General features: G+C 39.6%; 1 protein-coding gene across 6 annotated transcripts in view; it reads left to right on the plus strand.

Annotated features, from left to right (window-relative positions):
* EPB41L3 (erythrocyte membrane protein band 4.1-like 3) overlaps positions 1–15,385 on the plus strand; it is a 167,218-nt gene that overhangs the window by 130,013 nt on the left and 21,820 nt on the right. For 4 of the 6 annotated variants that reach the window (XM_015420232.1, XM_015420226.1, XM_015420231.1 and 1 more), the window contains exons 13-16: positions 6,479–6,532; positions 8,804–8,839; positions 8,990–9,055; positions 9,711–9,902. In XM_015420232.1, the coding sequence (XP_015275718.1) occupies positions 6,479–6,532; positions 8,804–8,839; positions 8,990–9,055; positions 9,711–9,902 (348 nt within the window). The remainder of the gene's footprint in view (positions 1–6,478; positions 6,533–8,803; positions 8,840–8,989; positions 9,056–9,710; positions 9,903–15,385) is intronic. The other 2 variants (XM_015420229.1, XM_015420230.1) reach the window with 1 other exon arrangement.

A 15,385-nucleotide genomic window follows, 5' to 3' on the forward strand; every position in this document is an offset into this window, starting at 1 on the left:
CTCCATCACTGTTGAATAACCTATTCTGTCTAAAAGATAAAGGAGTAGCTAAGTCCTTGATCAAAATTCACAAAGGCAATATGCAATAAGAGAATCACAGCTCCAAAACTCCAAATACAAAAGGAAAAAGCAAGCTGTATGCAAGCGCTATACAGAATCAATGCTCAAAACACATGGGAAAAAACTTTATAGTGCTGATATCAAACCATGTATAAATGACAATGACAACGAAGATCATATCGCTTCATAAAACTCTCATCATATGCTTTAGTGCTATATTCTACAGTTGCATTGAAATATTCCAAAGAGACATTCAGAAAGGAGGGCAAAAGCCTGCAACTGTAGAATATATCACTAAAGCATATGATGAGAGTTTTATGAAGTGATATGATCTTTGCTATCATACTTTATGATGAATGAAACTTAGAAGACATCTTACTGTTACATGAGGTCCTGTTCAGATGAAGCCAGTCGAAACGAATTTGTATTCCGGAAAACTTGGTTAACCTGCACTTTTTTGGACCTCCTTTCCTTCTTCTTTGTATAATTGTCATTTATACATGGTTTGATATCAGCACTATAAAGTTTTTTCCACGTGTTTTGAGCATTGATTCTGTATAGCGCTTGCATACAGCCTGCTTTTCTCTTTTGTACTTGATCAAAATTCGCCTTGCTGATATAACTGCCTTCCTTGTTCCTATACAGGGGAAGCCTGTTTTGGCACCAAGAAGACGGGAGTAAGTTAGCTTGCTACTCTCCCACGTGGGACTACACAAGAAGACATGACAATGAAAACATGGTTGCACTTTCCTGTAACTGTTGTTCATTGAGTGTTCTTCTGTGCAGGCACACATACCACTCTCTATTCTCTGTGAGCTCTCTTAGGTTTTCCTGTGGTTCTACCTTCTCCAGCAGCAACCTCAACAAACTGAGAGAGGTGCTCTTCCCCTTTTTAGAGATGGTTAGGGTAGGAAATTGCACCAGAAGGTGGGAGAGTGCCTTGCACTGTCAGAAACATTTAGATGTCTGTGGCTAGTCTGCACATGCACAGTTCCAGTGTATGCCTGTATAGAAAAACAGTCAATGAACATCAGTTACAGGTAAGTGCAACCATGTTTCAGAGCAACCTGGAGACGGGAAATAATCAGCATGTGAATAGAAGGAGAGAGGGCACTAAGACTGTCTAAATTCAGCCTTTGTATTTGAGAGCTCATGAACCAAACTAGTGTGGGACATGGAATCTAAAACTCCATATTCATAAACATTCTATAGCTCAACATTTTTAAACATAAGGGTTCATACTAGTATACTTTCACAGGTTGTCTTTCAAATTTGCTTTATTGGGCTGCTACCCTTTGTTTGAATAATTATGGCATGCAGCATGGGAATTGGTATATTTTAATCCAGTGAATAAATTTGGCATTCTTTAATCTTGTGTAATTAACTTTCTATACAGAGGAAATTAACTAATTAAAATTTTCTTTTTGTCCTTTTTGCTCTTGTACCTTGTTTGCTGCTATTTCTTCTTTCTCATCAGCCACCTTTGCTTGGCACTGATTCATTACACCCATCTCCGTCCTTACAATCTAGTCCTCTTGCGTCTTCAACAAAGCTCCGTAGGAGATGCAAGGAAAATGGAGAGAAGTCATTTGATTGTGAGGCATCTAAAAATGCCGTTCAAAAGCACAACAAGTCTGACTTGGACTCTGATAGAAAAGGAAAAGTTTGCTTAGTTGAACAAGATATGGCATTTAGCTATAAACAAAAAGCTGGCAAAGGTGGAACTTTGTTTTCTTTCTCCTTGCAACTTCCAGAATCATTTCCCTCTCTCCTAGATGATGATGGCTACTTATCCTTTCCTAATCTCTCTGAAACCAACTTCCTGCCAGAAAGCATACAGCATTTTCTTCCCATTCGCTCACCTTCCCTCGTGCCTTGTTTCCTTTTCATCTTTTTCTTTCTGCTGTCTGCCTCTTTCTCAGTGCCATACGCCCTCACTCTCTCCTTTCCTCTGGCTATGTGCCTCTGCTACCTGGAGCCCAAGGCGGCCTCCTTGAGTGCTTCACTTGACAATGACCTGAGTGACAGTTCAGAGGAAGAGGTGTGTACCTCGGCACAGAACACACTTTTTTGTGTTCATTGCTTCAGTCCGAAACAGTGTTAGAATGCTGCAATAGTAGTCCTACTTTCAGAGCCTCATTTCTGTCTGTGCTGATATGTTCAGATTTTTTTTTTAACCTCTGTTGTGTTAAGAGTGTAGCTTGAGCCCCAGGGTTAGGCACAACACTACGTGTATGAGGTAGTGGTATTTACAAATTGCCACAAATCCCTTTTACAGTAGCTTATTTCTGGCCTTATTTTCTAACTCAGTAACTATTGCACTGGTTTTAGAACCATCTAAAAACAAATAATTAAGTCTAGTTTTTATATATAGTTGACTTTTTCAAGTGTAGATGTTGTAGGAGTTTAAACTTAAAATGTGGTACATAGCTCATTTAGCAGCTTTTCATCTTTGTAAGACACTGGATAAGCATCCAGTACAGTGCTGAGTAATTTCGATTTCAGTACTTTATAAATAAATATGTGCATAATAAAATATATCCAATATTTGAGATGTGTGGGTTTTGGATATGGGTATTATAACTTCTCTTCCGCAGCTCTAATTGGTGTTTCATTAAATAATCCCAGTGACTGAGAAACTGCCAAAGAAAACGTCGATCACATTACACACTGCCAAAACTGGTGCTTCTTATATGAAGGGCACTTTTCCGTCTGTTTGCCAAGGAAGTAGACTGTCCAGACAATATTTAAATATGCTTATTACAGTTTAAAAGAGAGCCGATCTATTTTGTACAGATCTATTAATTTTTTTTAATTTTCAAAAAAAATGAAACCAATTTCACCATTTGTTGCCACCGTTATACATACATTATGATTAATAGTGGCAACCAGATTTATATTTTGTATTTTCCAAGGAAAATATTACATTATTTACATTAGTCAGGGTACAATCCTGAACATACATTCTGGAATACCCCCTTCTTATGTTCTTTCAAACATCAGCATGTTTGTGACATTAGGATTAGTAATCAGCCAAACTGTAATTTGCAAAAGTATTTTTTTATTACAATCCAAAGCAAATACACATGGGAAGAAGCCCCTCTGAACCTAGTGGAATTTGTGAATAGAAATTCATAACTTGAACATATCTGATGCTTTTGAAATGATTATTACTCCAGGACCAGTACTTCCATGGTAGATTACACAGATTTGTGCCTAATCCAGGGTGCTTCCTTGTTGGACATATTGCATGAAAATTTACTTTATTTTAAACTTGGGCATGTCTGCATTACATCAGCAAAACAAAACACAGCAGTTATTAAGAAAAGCTAAAGGACATGTGTCTACCACTTTCTATTTTGTTTTAAAGCTGTCTGACATTTTACTTGAAAAGCCTTTACATGCCTGCTAGTTACAATGGTAGTACATCACTTAGAAATTAAGGTTAGTGAGTAATTACCTACTCATTGTTTTATCTTCTGGCTCCTAGAAAAACTTTACTTTAGGGCCCCTATTAGGTTTCCATTTCACTGCAAATCCAGTTGGTGCTTCATTAAATATTCCCATTGGTTGAGAAGCTGCCAAGGGAAATACATGAACAACTTTTCTCTAGATAAGTCTTTATATCTTTTACTGAGCTATTATTCATCCATACTTTTTTGTTGTAGCCCTTGATTGTAGTTGCAGTTGCATACCTGCAATAAAGGGTTACTGATTTTATGCTCCATCTAATAGACACTCTCAAGTTTATACAGGCAGGATCATATTAAAAGGCAGCAATGTTCTCCATGCTTGAATAATGTTTGAGGGCCACTACATTAGGGAATATATTCCCTCCACCTTTATGGTGATGGACCTTTTGCATCTGAAAAAAGTTTCCAAATATAAAGAGAATGAGAGGTATTTGGGGAGTAGTACATACAGATTACAGCTAGAGACATTTAAAAGGTGTGATTGCAAACATAACACACTGGGCACCAGTTAAGTCAACCTTGACAGAAGAAAACCAAATCCAGTCATAATAAATATGTTGCACCTAGAAATATTCTAATTGTTGATGGCTGAATACGAATAATATTACAAATGTAAAACTGACTATATATCAAAGTAATTTGTTTTTATATAATTAGTAAATTCCAAGTTTCACAAATGAGTTACCAACTAAGTTGTTCATTCATGAGAACTTTTGTGACTCTTAATATAGGCATATTTCTTTAGTTAGTGTCCTGGAATATCACCATACTAAATACAATACTATATTGCAAATATATCAATTCAAAGAACAGCTACTGAACTTTGCCATGCTCCATAATGTGTACTGCAGCATTACATTGCTTGATTATGCAAGCGACAATGTAGTCATAATCTTCATTTGGAATAAGTCTAGGCCTAATGTGGATTATTGAACCAGAAGAATAGGGGTGACACCATTTTCCTTCTCCAACACTTCCCTGAGATCAGGGATGTGGAGGTTCTCCCTGACAATGCATGTCGTCCCAGGATCTCAAGGGGTAGTGTCTTGTTCAGTGGAGTGACTGGTTTCCCAAAACAAATTTTGCCCCTCCTGTGCTGAATCAAGCTGCATTAAAAATGAACACTTTAATCTTATTTTTATAAAACCAAGGATGATAGTGAAATTAACCTTCAAAAACTCAAAACGTTTAAGGCCCTTTTCTCATTGGGATCATTTGTTGACTGGCATGGATTTCTGAGTACAATATATGTATACAGCCCATCACATATTAAGAATACATCTGAGAATTTTGAATTCCTCTTCCCAATTCAGGGGACATTCCAGGTTTTGCTACTTGCATTTTAGAGTTGGACACAGTAAATATATCCTTATTATTTGACAAGTTCCATATGTATTTTGTACTCTAGTAACCACCCCTAAATACAAAAGATCTGATAAGGTGCAGCCATTCAAATTATCTAAATGAAATAGCAAACATACAATTTATCTTTGAAATGCTTTTTCCAGGGGGGAAAAAGCTTTCATATTATCAGACTCCATAAATGTATTTTACAAATGCTATAAACAAATAAATTTGGAAATTAGAAATGCCATTAAGATTTGTCTAGAAACTGATAAATGCAGCAGTGGGGATGTATATGCAGACAGTTTGGCAGAGGCTTAGAGCTGCTGCATGAGTGATTTTTAAAGTAACTGTGAAGTGATTAATTTTAAAAATGGCTGCCAGCCTGCTGCAGGAACCTGAGTGGCTGTGCAAAGTTGCTCCACCCTTTTCCAGATTATCCTCTCAGAGCCTGACACTGGGCATGACTGTTTTCTGAAGATGAGCCAAACCCGGGGAACATTGCCTGTATTCATTTTGAGGGGCATCAGCCACATGGTACCATTAGAAAACATCATTAATTTTACAACAATGTATTGTTTGTGACCAGCAGTAGATGCTTTACTGATGCTAACAGAATCTGTGTTGTTGTGACTGGGGGCACTGTGGCACTGAATGGCCTTTATACTTTAACAAGAACTGCTTGAAAAATCTGAGAGATCACTCCCCCTTTAAACTGATTCAGTGTATATGTACTAATTCCTTTTCATTCAGTATTATTACATTTGTTCTTGATACAATCTAAATCACAAATAGTTAAGGGTGGATAATGCTGTGCTTTGTTTCACTTTTATCATTTGTACCTAGTGAATGTCATTCTTTTTTAAAAAATGTTTTGTCATGTTTTGTACATTGGAATGATAAGTATTGTCTTTTTAAAATTATTCTCTTAGAAGTTCAGAATTTATCAATAGCATTTCTACCTTAGCAATAACTGATGTCTGTTGAGAGTTGCCACCTTCTCAAAGACAGACTGTATCATATTTAATGTGTTGAGCTCTTTGGTAATGCAGATACCCACTTAGCCTTTTTTTATAGGCGGGGTTATCAAAATCTGTACAGATGAGGGGATGAAAGGCAGGCGACTGTTAATGTGGGTTTTATTTCTAACAGTTTTCTTTAAAAATATGAAAGACCATTTTTTGTAATTATTTCTAATGGTTTTGTTTCAAAATATGAAACACCATATATTTCTGTAATTTTTCATTAAAAGTTTACAAGATTTTTAGTGTGCGTATTATAGTAGGAACAGTGCTTACAAGTTTTAATTGTTGTTCAGAGCCATTGGCTTTCCTAAGAGGAATTAAGAGTTATAACTACATGCCTTTTTCTAACAATATTTTGTTTGGCTTTGTGCAATATACCTTGAGCCTTGCTCTGATTCTGGTGCACCTGTTTCTCATTTTGTTCCTTTAAATTAGCTATGTTTGGAAAGAAACTCAAGTGCAGTTCATAGGGATGTAGACTTGACTAATCAGCATGTGACATATTTACTGACAAACTGGGTTTATTCTTTTTTCCGGTTAACTTACTGGACCCTGGTTACTCATGCAACAAAATAGACTGACAGTGAAAGGACAGATACTGCTGCTGATGGTGAAACTACTGCCACAGAGGTTTGTTCAGTTGTTATCATGTTGTTGTCAAATAATGTAACATGCATCTTCAGATATAAGATTCTCTATGTTACTGCTGTGTGCAAGTTTAATTAAAGCAGCTCTTACAACATATGTGGGACTAGGGGTTGGGCATGAACCAGAAAAATGCAGTTCGGTTTGTGGTAAACCCATCACAAACTTCTGTTCACAAACCACAGACAGGACAAAATTCATGGTGCATTTTGTTTCTTGATTCAGTTCATGACGATCCCTACTGGGGACCTCAAGCAGTATAAAATACATAAACATCAATGATGCATCAATAAGAAAGCATACGCCTATGAATAATTTACAAGGTTTTTTTTCCAAAGTACAAGTGATGACTGCAAAACTATGGCACCTGCCAAATTTTGAAGATTTTGAAAAATTTAAAAAACTGTGTATTGTTGCAAATGACTGGTATAGTACAATGATAATACAATATCCAATCATGTGTGGACACACTATTGGTCATACTAACTAGAGTGTAATGGAATGTTCAGAAAATATAACTTACAGATAATCTTTCAGTCTGTGTGTGAGGTAGAAGATAGAGCTCTTGATGTTTACTCTAAAGCAGGAGTAGGAGTCTTCACATTTAATTGGAGCAGTATGCAGGGAGGAGGAGTTTAACTCTTTCCTCATATCATTTTTCTGATTTAAATCCCATTTCCTGCTCCCTGAAACTGCTATTAGACCTTTAAAAGAGAGAAAAAAGTTAATAGTAATTCAGGAGAGAAATCAATTATATCTGAAAAACAGTGCCAATCAAATTTAGAACCTTCTTTCTTTCTTTAGATTAAAAAAATAAAAAGATCAAAAAGATCAGAATTACTGATTTCCCAGGTCAAGTATAGTTTGGCCCTCAGTGTTGAAACTTTTTTTGACAAATCATTGTTTTTATTCATTTTTAAAAATTATTTTAAAATGATTTTAACTGCTCAATATATATTAAGCAGAAAGCAAATAGTACTAAAGTACTTTGGTCACTACACCATATTGATTAGAATCATTATTTGATTTCTAAAATACAGCCTGTATTTAAATTCTTCAATAGGAAGCATGATAGATTTATTTATTTTATTTATATTCTGCATTTCACCCCTCTCCTCCATTTTATTCTCATGACAACCCTGTGAGGTAGGTTATGCTGAGAATGTGTGAGTAGCCCAAGGTCACTCAGCAAGCTTCCATGGCATGAGGGGGAATTTGAAACTGGATTTTCCAGGTCCTAGTCTAAAACTTTATCCACTATACCACACTGGCTAAATAAAATATTTATTCTCCATCTTTGAACATCTTCCTAATACAGTAACATAAAGGCTGAGGACAGACTGGCAGTATGAAGCGCAAGGGAGGCGGGGCAAAAAAGACCCGGACCAAGTTGTGCCGGGGATTCCTGGTTGTACTGCATCTACTGATGCGGGAGCATACTGAAGAGGAGGCGCAAGGGTGCGTTTGCACTGTTGCCCCGCCACTGCTGGTGGAGGCGCAGCTGTAAGTGGCTTTTTTCACTCCGGCAACATGCACCTATGCACATAGGCGGAGCAATGTGGCTTGTTTGCAGCTTTTAGCATTCACACTTCCAGGAAGTGGGATCAACGCGCTCTCCGGGGTTTGCTGCCGCTTTCACCTGGTACTTTTTTAGCACGGTAGGGAATCATCATAGGACAGGTTGAGTACGGCTGGGGAACGCCTGACAGCTGTGGCTGTGTGAACTGGCCCCTTTAATCCGTTTGTGAAACGTGCCTATATTGGGCCAAACTGCCAGTCTGAACTCAGCCAAAGTGTAACACAAGTATATTTATATTAAAACATTCTATTTAATGTTCACATTTGCAGCACATTCTGTCTGAGTCATATTGATATTTTTAAAACTCTAATAAATAAAAGCAAAAGTAAAAAACTGGTTTTTTGCACAAAACTCCATGATGCAAAGATAACTCCTTTTTATTTAACTAAATGACTGAAGTTTATTCAAACTAGTTTCACTGTTCCACTCTCATCTCCATGAACACACTCAGTGACCTGAAGCAAGCTGCTCTCAGCACCTCACCTGAAATACAGCGATAGTAATTCTGACCTCCAGGACTGTTGAAAGGATTACTGAGTATGTGAAACATTTGAAATGCTGTGAGAATAATATACTCTGAAATACTTGTTTTATTTATTATACATGTATTGTATGTATTATTTTATTGTAGTAATTTAATTTATTATTATGTTTTAAAATCTTTCCTACGCTAACAGTCAGACCAAGAGGAAGATGGTGATCTCAAGGCACAGGTGGGTGTGTATGTGTGTGGAGGCAGGGCTAATTGTTGGTGCCTGCAGAAGTTTCTCAGTATGACATTTACCAATTCTGCCTTCTACACCATTCTTGTATCCTTTTAATATTGTTGCCCTTACGTTTCCCTTTCTCTCTCACTTTTTCAGAGTAGTCTGATTAAGCGCATAAAGGGTGAAAATGTGTATGTCAAACATAGTAATCTTATGTTAGAGGTTGGTATTGGTATATACCAGTGCATGTACTGTACATGTGTTTTGATTATAGTGGTTAAGCTGTGAATCTACACTATGATGCATGATGTATTCTCACTTGCTAATTAATTAAACAGCTATTTCTCTTCTGAAGACTTTTCTGTTACACTGTCTTTTAGGACTCTTTGTGTGTATGCCTAGATTTTTTTAAAAAGTCTTTTGTAGGTAGAATCTAGAATGTATGTGAAATCTGACAATCCTTTAGAACATTTGATGCTCACAGAAATGAGGACCACTTTACACACTGCATTTTTAAAGTGTTCCCATAAAATGTTTTATACATAAAAGCAAAAATGTAATTTGTGAATGCAGTAAATGAATTTGAAAATGCATATATTATACAGGTAAAATCACCAGTAGTTTCCTCATAAGAGTACATTCAGTGGTGAACACTGGTTTGCTACCATGTTCTGTGTGAAGCGGGCCTAAGAGTTTCTCTGTAAGCTATCTTTCAAAAATACCACAGTTTCACAAGTGTGTTGTGTTAGTGCTGTGAGACCTAATCCCTCCAGGCCCTTTCCCCTGTTTTGCTGACTAATTTATATGGTTTGATTCCCCTCCCCCATTTTTTTCCAGTTTACATAACCTAAGTTACAAATGTGGCATTTTCCCTCAGGAACTAGATAAAAACCAAGAAGACCTGATGAAACATCAGACAAATATAAGTGAGCTGAAGCGGACGTTCTTGGAAACCTCCACAGATATCTCAGGGACCAATGAATGGGAAAAGAGGCTTTCTACATCACCAGTCCGGCTTGCTGCAAGACAAGAGGAAGCGCCTATGATTGAACCACTTGTGCCTGAAGAAGTGAGTGACTGTGTATGCCACACTAAGCTGTTACCCGCTTCTAAGTCCATTGACTTCAGCAAAGGGTTTATAACTCTGTTTAGGATGACACTGTGTCTTCCTGTTTTTCAGCTTCAGTGCCTCAACAAACTTTTAATAGGTGTTAACTAATTCTAATTCTTTTGATTAGTATGAAACATTAAACTATTAGAAAGGATAGCTTAGGGTCGAAAATAGGATATGTCAAATCTGTGAAATAGATTATAAGTAAGAATAGATAACTAAAAAATTATTAACTGTATCTTTCTGCCTAACTTATTACAAGTGTGATCATAAAGCATATTTTGTCATATGAGACAAAATTGGTTACAGAACAGTCAGTAGAGGGTTCATTGTGCAGTCCAACATGCTTACTATGAATGTACAGGCCTGCCATGGTGAAGGATTTTTCAAGCTCAAAACACCTAGAGGCACTATGTCCCCCTCCCCCACACTGTTTCACACCTTTTCCAACATGATGTAGTGGGGACAGAGTGCCCTTCCTTCAGTTCTCTCTCTCTGACATTGCTGAAATAGGTCTGTTCACAGGATCTCCATTCTTTTCACACTGATAAACCTACCTCATTAACTTATCTAGAACGTACTGATAAACCTATAGAATGGCACAAAAAGCTTTCTTTAAGAAATGTGGGTCAACCCCCTCCCCAGTCGGATGACCACAAACAATGGCTACTGTGCCTCAGCAAGGAACACAATGTATCATGCTGTTCCATCTGTCACCAACTCACCCCAAAGGCAAGGCATGACAGAGCTTCCTGCCTAAAAGCAGCACTTGGGGGGAAAGCTCTGTCTGGCAAGACAAAGATCCAAGCAACTATGCCTTCAGCTACTGATAGAAGAATCCGAGCATCCTTGGTTCCAGTGGTTCCAAGACTGAAACCAACCATTCTGGACCCAGATATTTCCACGGGCTTGATCCCTATGTCCCTGAAGCAAAACTCCTCAGAACAACCATTGAAGAAGGCTTGGCACAAGCATAAGCATGCAGAGAAGCCTCCTAAGTCAATGGCATGGTCTACTCCTTCCAGACCTCATCATAAGGACCTAGTCTGCCACAAAACCTCAGAGGAATCAGAGTTAATGCACATTCCAATAGCACCTTCTCCATCGGGTCACTCACCATCCTGTTTCAGAGGTCAGACCAGTACTTGGGATCATCCGTCCCGTGTTGTCAACCCCCCTCATCTCACTGTTCAGAACCACCTCTCCAATTGGTTTCGACAGAATTGTATTTGACACTATCCCGATCGCTGTGCCAAGAACTCCAATATGACTGCTATGACCAAGGCTGGGATCTGTATGCTCCTCTCAGTTCTAACCAAGTGGAAATGGACACATACAGCATGGATGATCACAGTCTTCTACAAGAACTCCGTGAACAGATGAACACAGTAGGGGGGTTCGATGAAACTTTGATCCTCATTTTGAAGACAGGGAACCAGATTACAACTCCAAGGCTTTCCCTAATGACATCATGGCAGAATCATTCATGTACTCCCCCAGTGAAGACCTTTGCATCTGTAACAAAGCCATGCAAAGTTTACTTGAGGTCACTACCGGTCCTTGGCTATGCCTGGCCTTGTTGTCACCTTCTACAATGTGGCTCAAAAATGATGGTCACAGTCATAGAACAGACCGCAAAAAGAAGAAACTGTGAGGTAACTGCGCTAGAAAATATTTCAATAACAATCACAAAATTTATACAAAAATGTGTACAAAAATCGTATAAATGCACAAGGCAGTTGAAAATGGTGTGACGATGGTCTTGTTATTGAAATATTTTCTAGCGCAGTTACCTCACAGTTTCTTCTTTTTGCGGTCATCTTCTACAAAACATATAGAGAATCAATACAGAACCAAGCAGGAAGAATGCCCTTTCCTCTTCCAGTACCTTACTGCCAACTCCCTGGTAGCATACTATACCCCTGTCAACACAGAGGGCTGTAAACTAGTGGAATAGGCAGGAAATACTACACCTTTTCTACTCTTGGCTTTAAAATTACCGATTACCAATACATCATGGCCCAATACGAGGTCTTCCTTTAGGATGGCGTAGCCCCATGCTTAGAGATGCTGCCTGAAGACAAACACAAGGTGGCAAAACTCTTAGCCCTAGAAGCATCAAAACGCCAAATTTCCATAGCCAAACAATCAGCAGACTGCTCACCATTGCCGTAGCATTACATCACCCCTCTTGCTCAGGGCCCTTAGGTCCACTGTGCTCCAACAGAAAACCTGCAACAAAATTGAAGGCCTACCTTTCAAGGGCACAGACCTGTTCACTGCCAATACTGACAAAGCACTCAATAAAATGTGAAAAGACACTGGTGGTGATCCCTCCAAAATCCAGTTCTTTCTTTACACCATCCTACTGAGCTCCCAGAGGAAGAGGCCACCCAGTGTCTCATCCCTCATGCTTATGTGCTTGTCTATCAACCAGCAGAAAAGATTCCCTACCCCTAGGAGAAAAGCCAGCTCCCAGTTGCCCAAACCTCAATCTGTGAAACAAGGCTTTTGACAATTATAGTCCATGCCCCACACATGTAACAACAGAGGGACTGTCAATTTACGCTCCCCTGTAATCTCACCCTCCTACCCCCTCTCTAGAACTCCTAGCAAAAGATCAACACTTGGGATTCTATTCTAGATACATTCTGGTCAAGAAAAAAGGAGGAGTGAGACATATCCTAGACCTGAGAGGCCTAAACAAGTACATGTCAATTAAAAAGTTCAGAATGATTTAGGCCTGTAGCCAAGATTGTTTTCGTTGGGGGCATTTAAAATTTTTGGAGGCAGTTTAAGTTAATTAAATTAAATTAATCGGGCATCAAGGCTATGTTCTTAGGATTATGCCTTGGCTGTCTGCATTCATCCAGAATAACCCCAGTTCCCTCCTCACAGTTGCTGGAGGTCCATGTGGGCAGTCACCGTGGGAAGGTAATGAATGGAGCAAGTGGCCGGTTCTCTACCTGCTAGGGTGGTGAGCAGGCGGGCAAGGAGTCTGCTGTGCTGCCACGTCATGGCTCCTCCCCTGGCACAGGCGCAAAGAGAGGCCTGACACAGACGCACTGCAGAGAGGCAGCACAGCAGCCTCCTCACCTGCCCACTCACTTGCTGCCCTAGTAGGTAGAGAACCAGCCGCTCATTCCATTCATTACCTTCCCAGGGTGATGACTGCCCGCATGGACCTCCAGCAACTGTGAGGAGGGAACTGGGGTTATTCTGCCTGCCTGCTGCCCTGGCACCTGGCCAGGTAGAGAGCTGGCTGCTTGCTCTCCAGCCAGCACGACTTAATAAATATTCTTGCATGGCTTTTTATGGGGCATGGCTTATACTTAAGGGGGTAGGGCACCAAAATGCCCCGCTGTAGCTACGGGCCTGACTGGACTTACTAGATGCATATTTCCACATCAAGATAAGGCCAGATCACCAAAAGTACCTCCACTTCCGATGCAGTTTCCACCAATTCCAATACACAGTCCTCTCCTTCAGACTCACTACAGCACCCAGAGTATCCACCAAGGTGCTAGCAATAGTAGTATCTTACCTGAGGAAATGGGAATGCGAGATATACCCTGTGACACCCCTTTTCCACTCACACAGAATACCTACCACTTCTACAACCTCTCTTCTTCAGGTTATTTGTTATACATAGATCAGGACATCACATGACCACCTCACACTTTGGCTCCTCTCTCTTCAGTCCCAGAGACATCCACAGACAGGGTAGCCCAGCCCCTTTTAATAGTTAGTGCTCATTCACACAGAACTATTGGGATCATACACTGTTCCAATCACTCGCTGCCACCATTCATTCCTATCCTATATTATATGTGTATACATTGAGATATTAAATTGTGTGTGTGTGTGCTTCTTCCCCTTAGACACACAGCCCACAGGGTTAATCAAAGCAAAAAACTTATTTATAAGAATAAACACTGAGGAAAGTGAAGTCTAAGAATCGACAGTTCATTTCCAATGAACTTTTGAACTGAACTATACCTACCACTGGGATCCTTTAGTTACAAAGTTACTATTTTCAGCCTGTTCCAAGCAGCTCTTCTATACGGTTCCCCTCAGTCAGAAAACCCTCTTTTTCACCTCAGTGCTTAAGCTGTCTACTTGTCTGCTGCTAACCCCTATAACTGTCATTTTTCAACTGCTGTTTTCAAGTCTCCTTTTCTCAATGTTCCATCTGCTCTCATTGGCTCCTATTAGGGAGAGGCTGAACCTGGCCTGTCTGTCATGTACCCATACGCTGATGACTGGCCACTTGTAGCCGATTCAAAATTAAAACTCCTTTCAGACTTACACTTTACGGTGCAGTTACTTTGAGCACAAGATTTACAGGACATTACAAAGAAATCCAAGCTGGGACTGACAGTCATGGTTCCCGGCACTACTGGCCATGTCCCACAACCATTACATTCCACTCCCACAGAGGCAGAACCTACTGCTACAGAGTCCCTTCTTCCATTCAGACATTGGCAGCCTACATTTAACAGTGCGGCTCATTCAGTAACTAACAGGCAATTTTCTGAGTCCATTAAGGAATTCCTGCTTAATGCCAGAAAACCTTCCATCTGTTGCTCCTACTCAGCCAAGTGGAAACAATTCAGTAGATGGGCTACAGAAAAACACTTGGATCAGTGAAGAAAAGGTCTTCAAGAACCTCAGTCAGAAGAGGACTCACATCCACCTCCTTTGAATTCACTTTGCCACTGTAGCGTGCTTCCATGTTCAGGCTGATGGGAGTGCCTATTTGCCCAAAGAGAATCAAAACATTTCATCAAAGGGCTACTGAACTAATTTCCATCAGTTCAACTCCCAGTGGAGCTTCACACTGGTGCTCCCTCAACTTATGGGCAAACTATTTGAACCAATGGCCACTTGCCACATTCACCCCCTCACTATGAAAACTGTTTTTCTAGGGGTGATAACACCAGCCAGGCATGTCAGCAAATTACTGACACTGAGACACAACCACCCCTTTCTGAAAATATTTGATACTAAAATAGTCCTTCACACCTCTATGTAGTTCTTACCTAAAGTAACATCCATTTAAACACAAATATCACTTCGCCAGTGTTACATCCTCAGTCACAAGACATAAGAGAACAAGCCCTTCTTAGATGTTAGAAGAGTCCTCCTCTTCTATCTAAATAGAACAAAATCCTTTTGAAAAGATGACAACCTACTGATAATTTCAGTAGGCTCCACAAGGGCAAAAAACTGTCAGCCCGATCTATCTTGAGATGGAACACCACATATATCAGACTAAGTTATAAACTGGCATGAGTTGACTGCTCACTGAAGATGCATGCCCATGCTTCCTGGGCAGTCGACATCTGCGTCTTTTTGCCGTGGGCTCTCCATTGACTCCATCGGCAAGACTGCAGAGTTGTCCTGCTCCTGCACCTTTGCAAGACAGTACATGATGGATG

Source organism: Gekko japonicus, unplaced genomic scaffold, assembly GCF_001447785.1.
Source record: "Gekko japonicus isolate JY-2015 unplaced genomic scaffold, Gekko_japonicus_V1.1 scaffold209, whole genome shotgun sequence".
Taxonomy (NCBI): Eukaryota; Metazoa; Chordata; class Lepidosauria; order Squamata; family Gekkonidae; genus Gekko; species Gekko japonicus.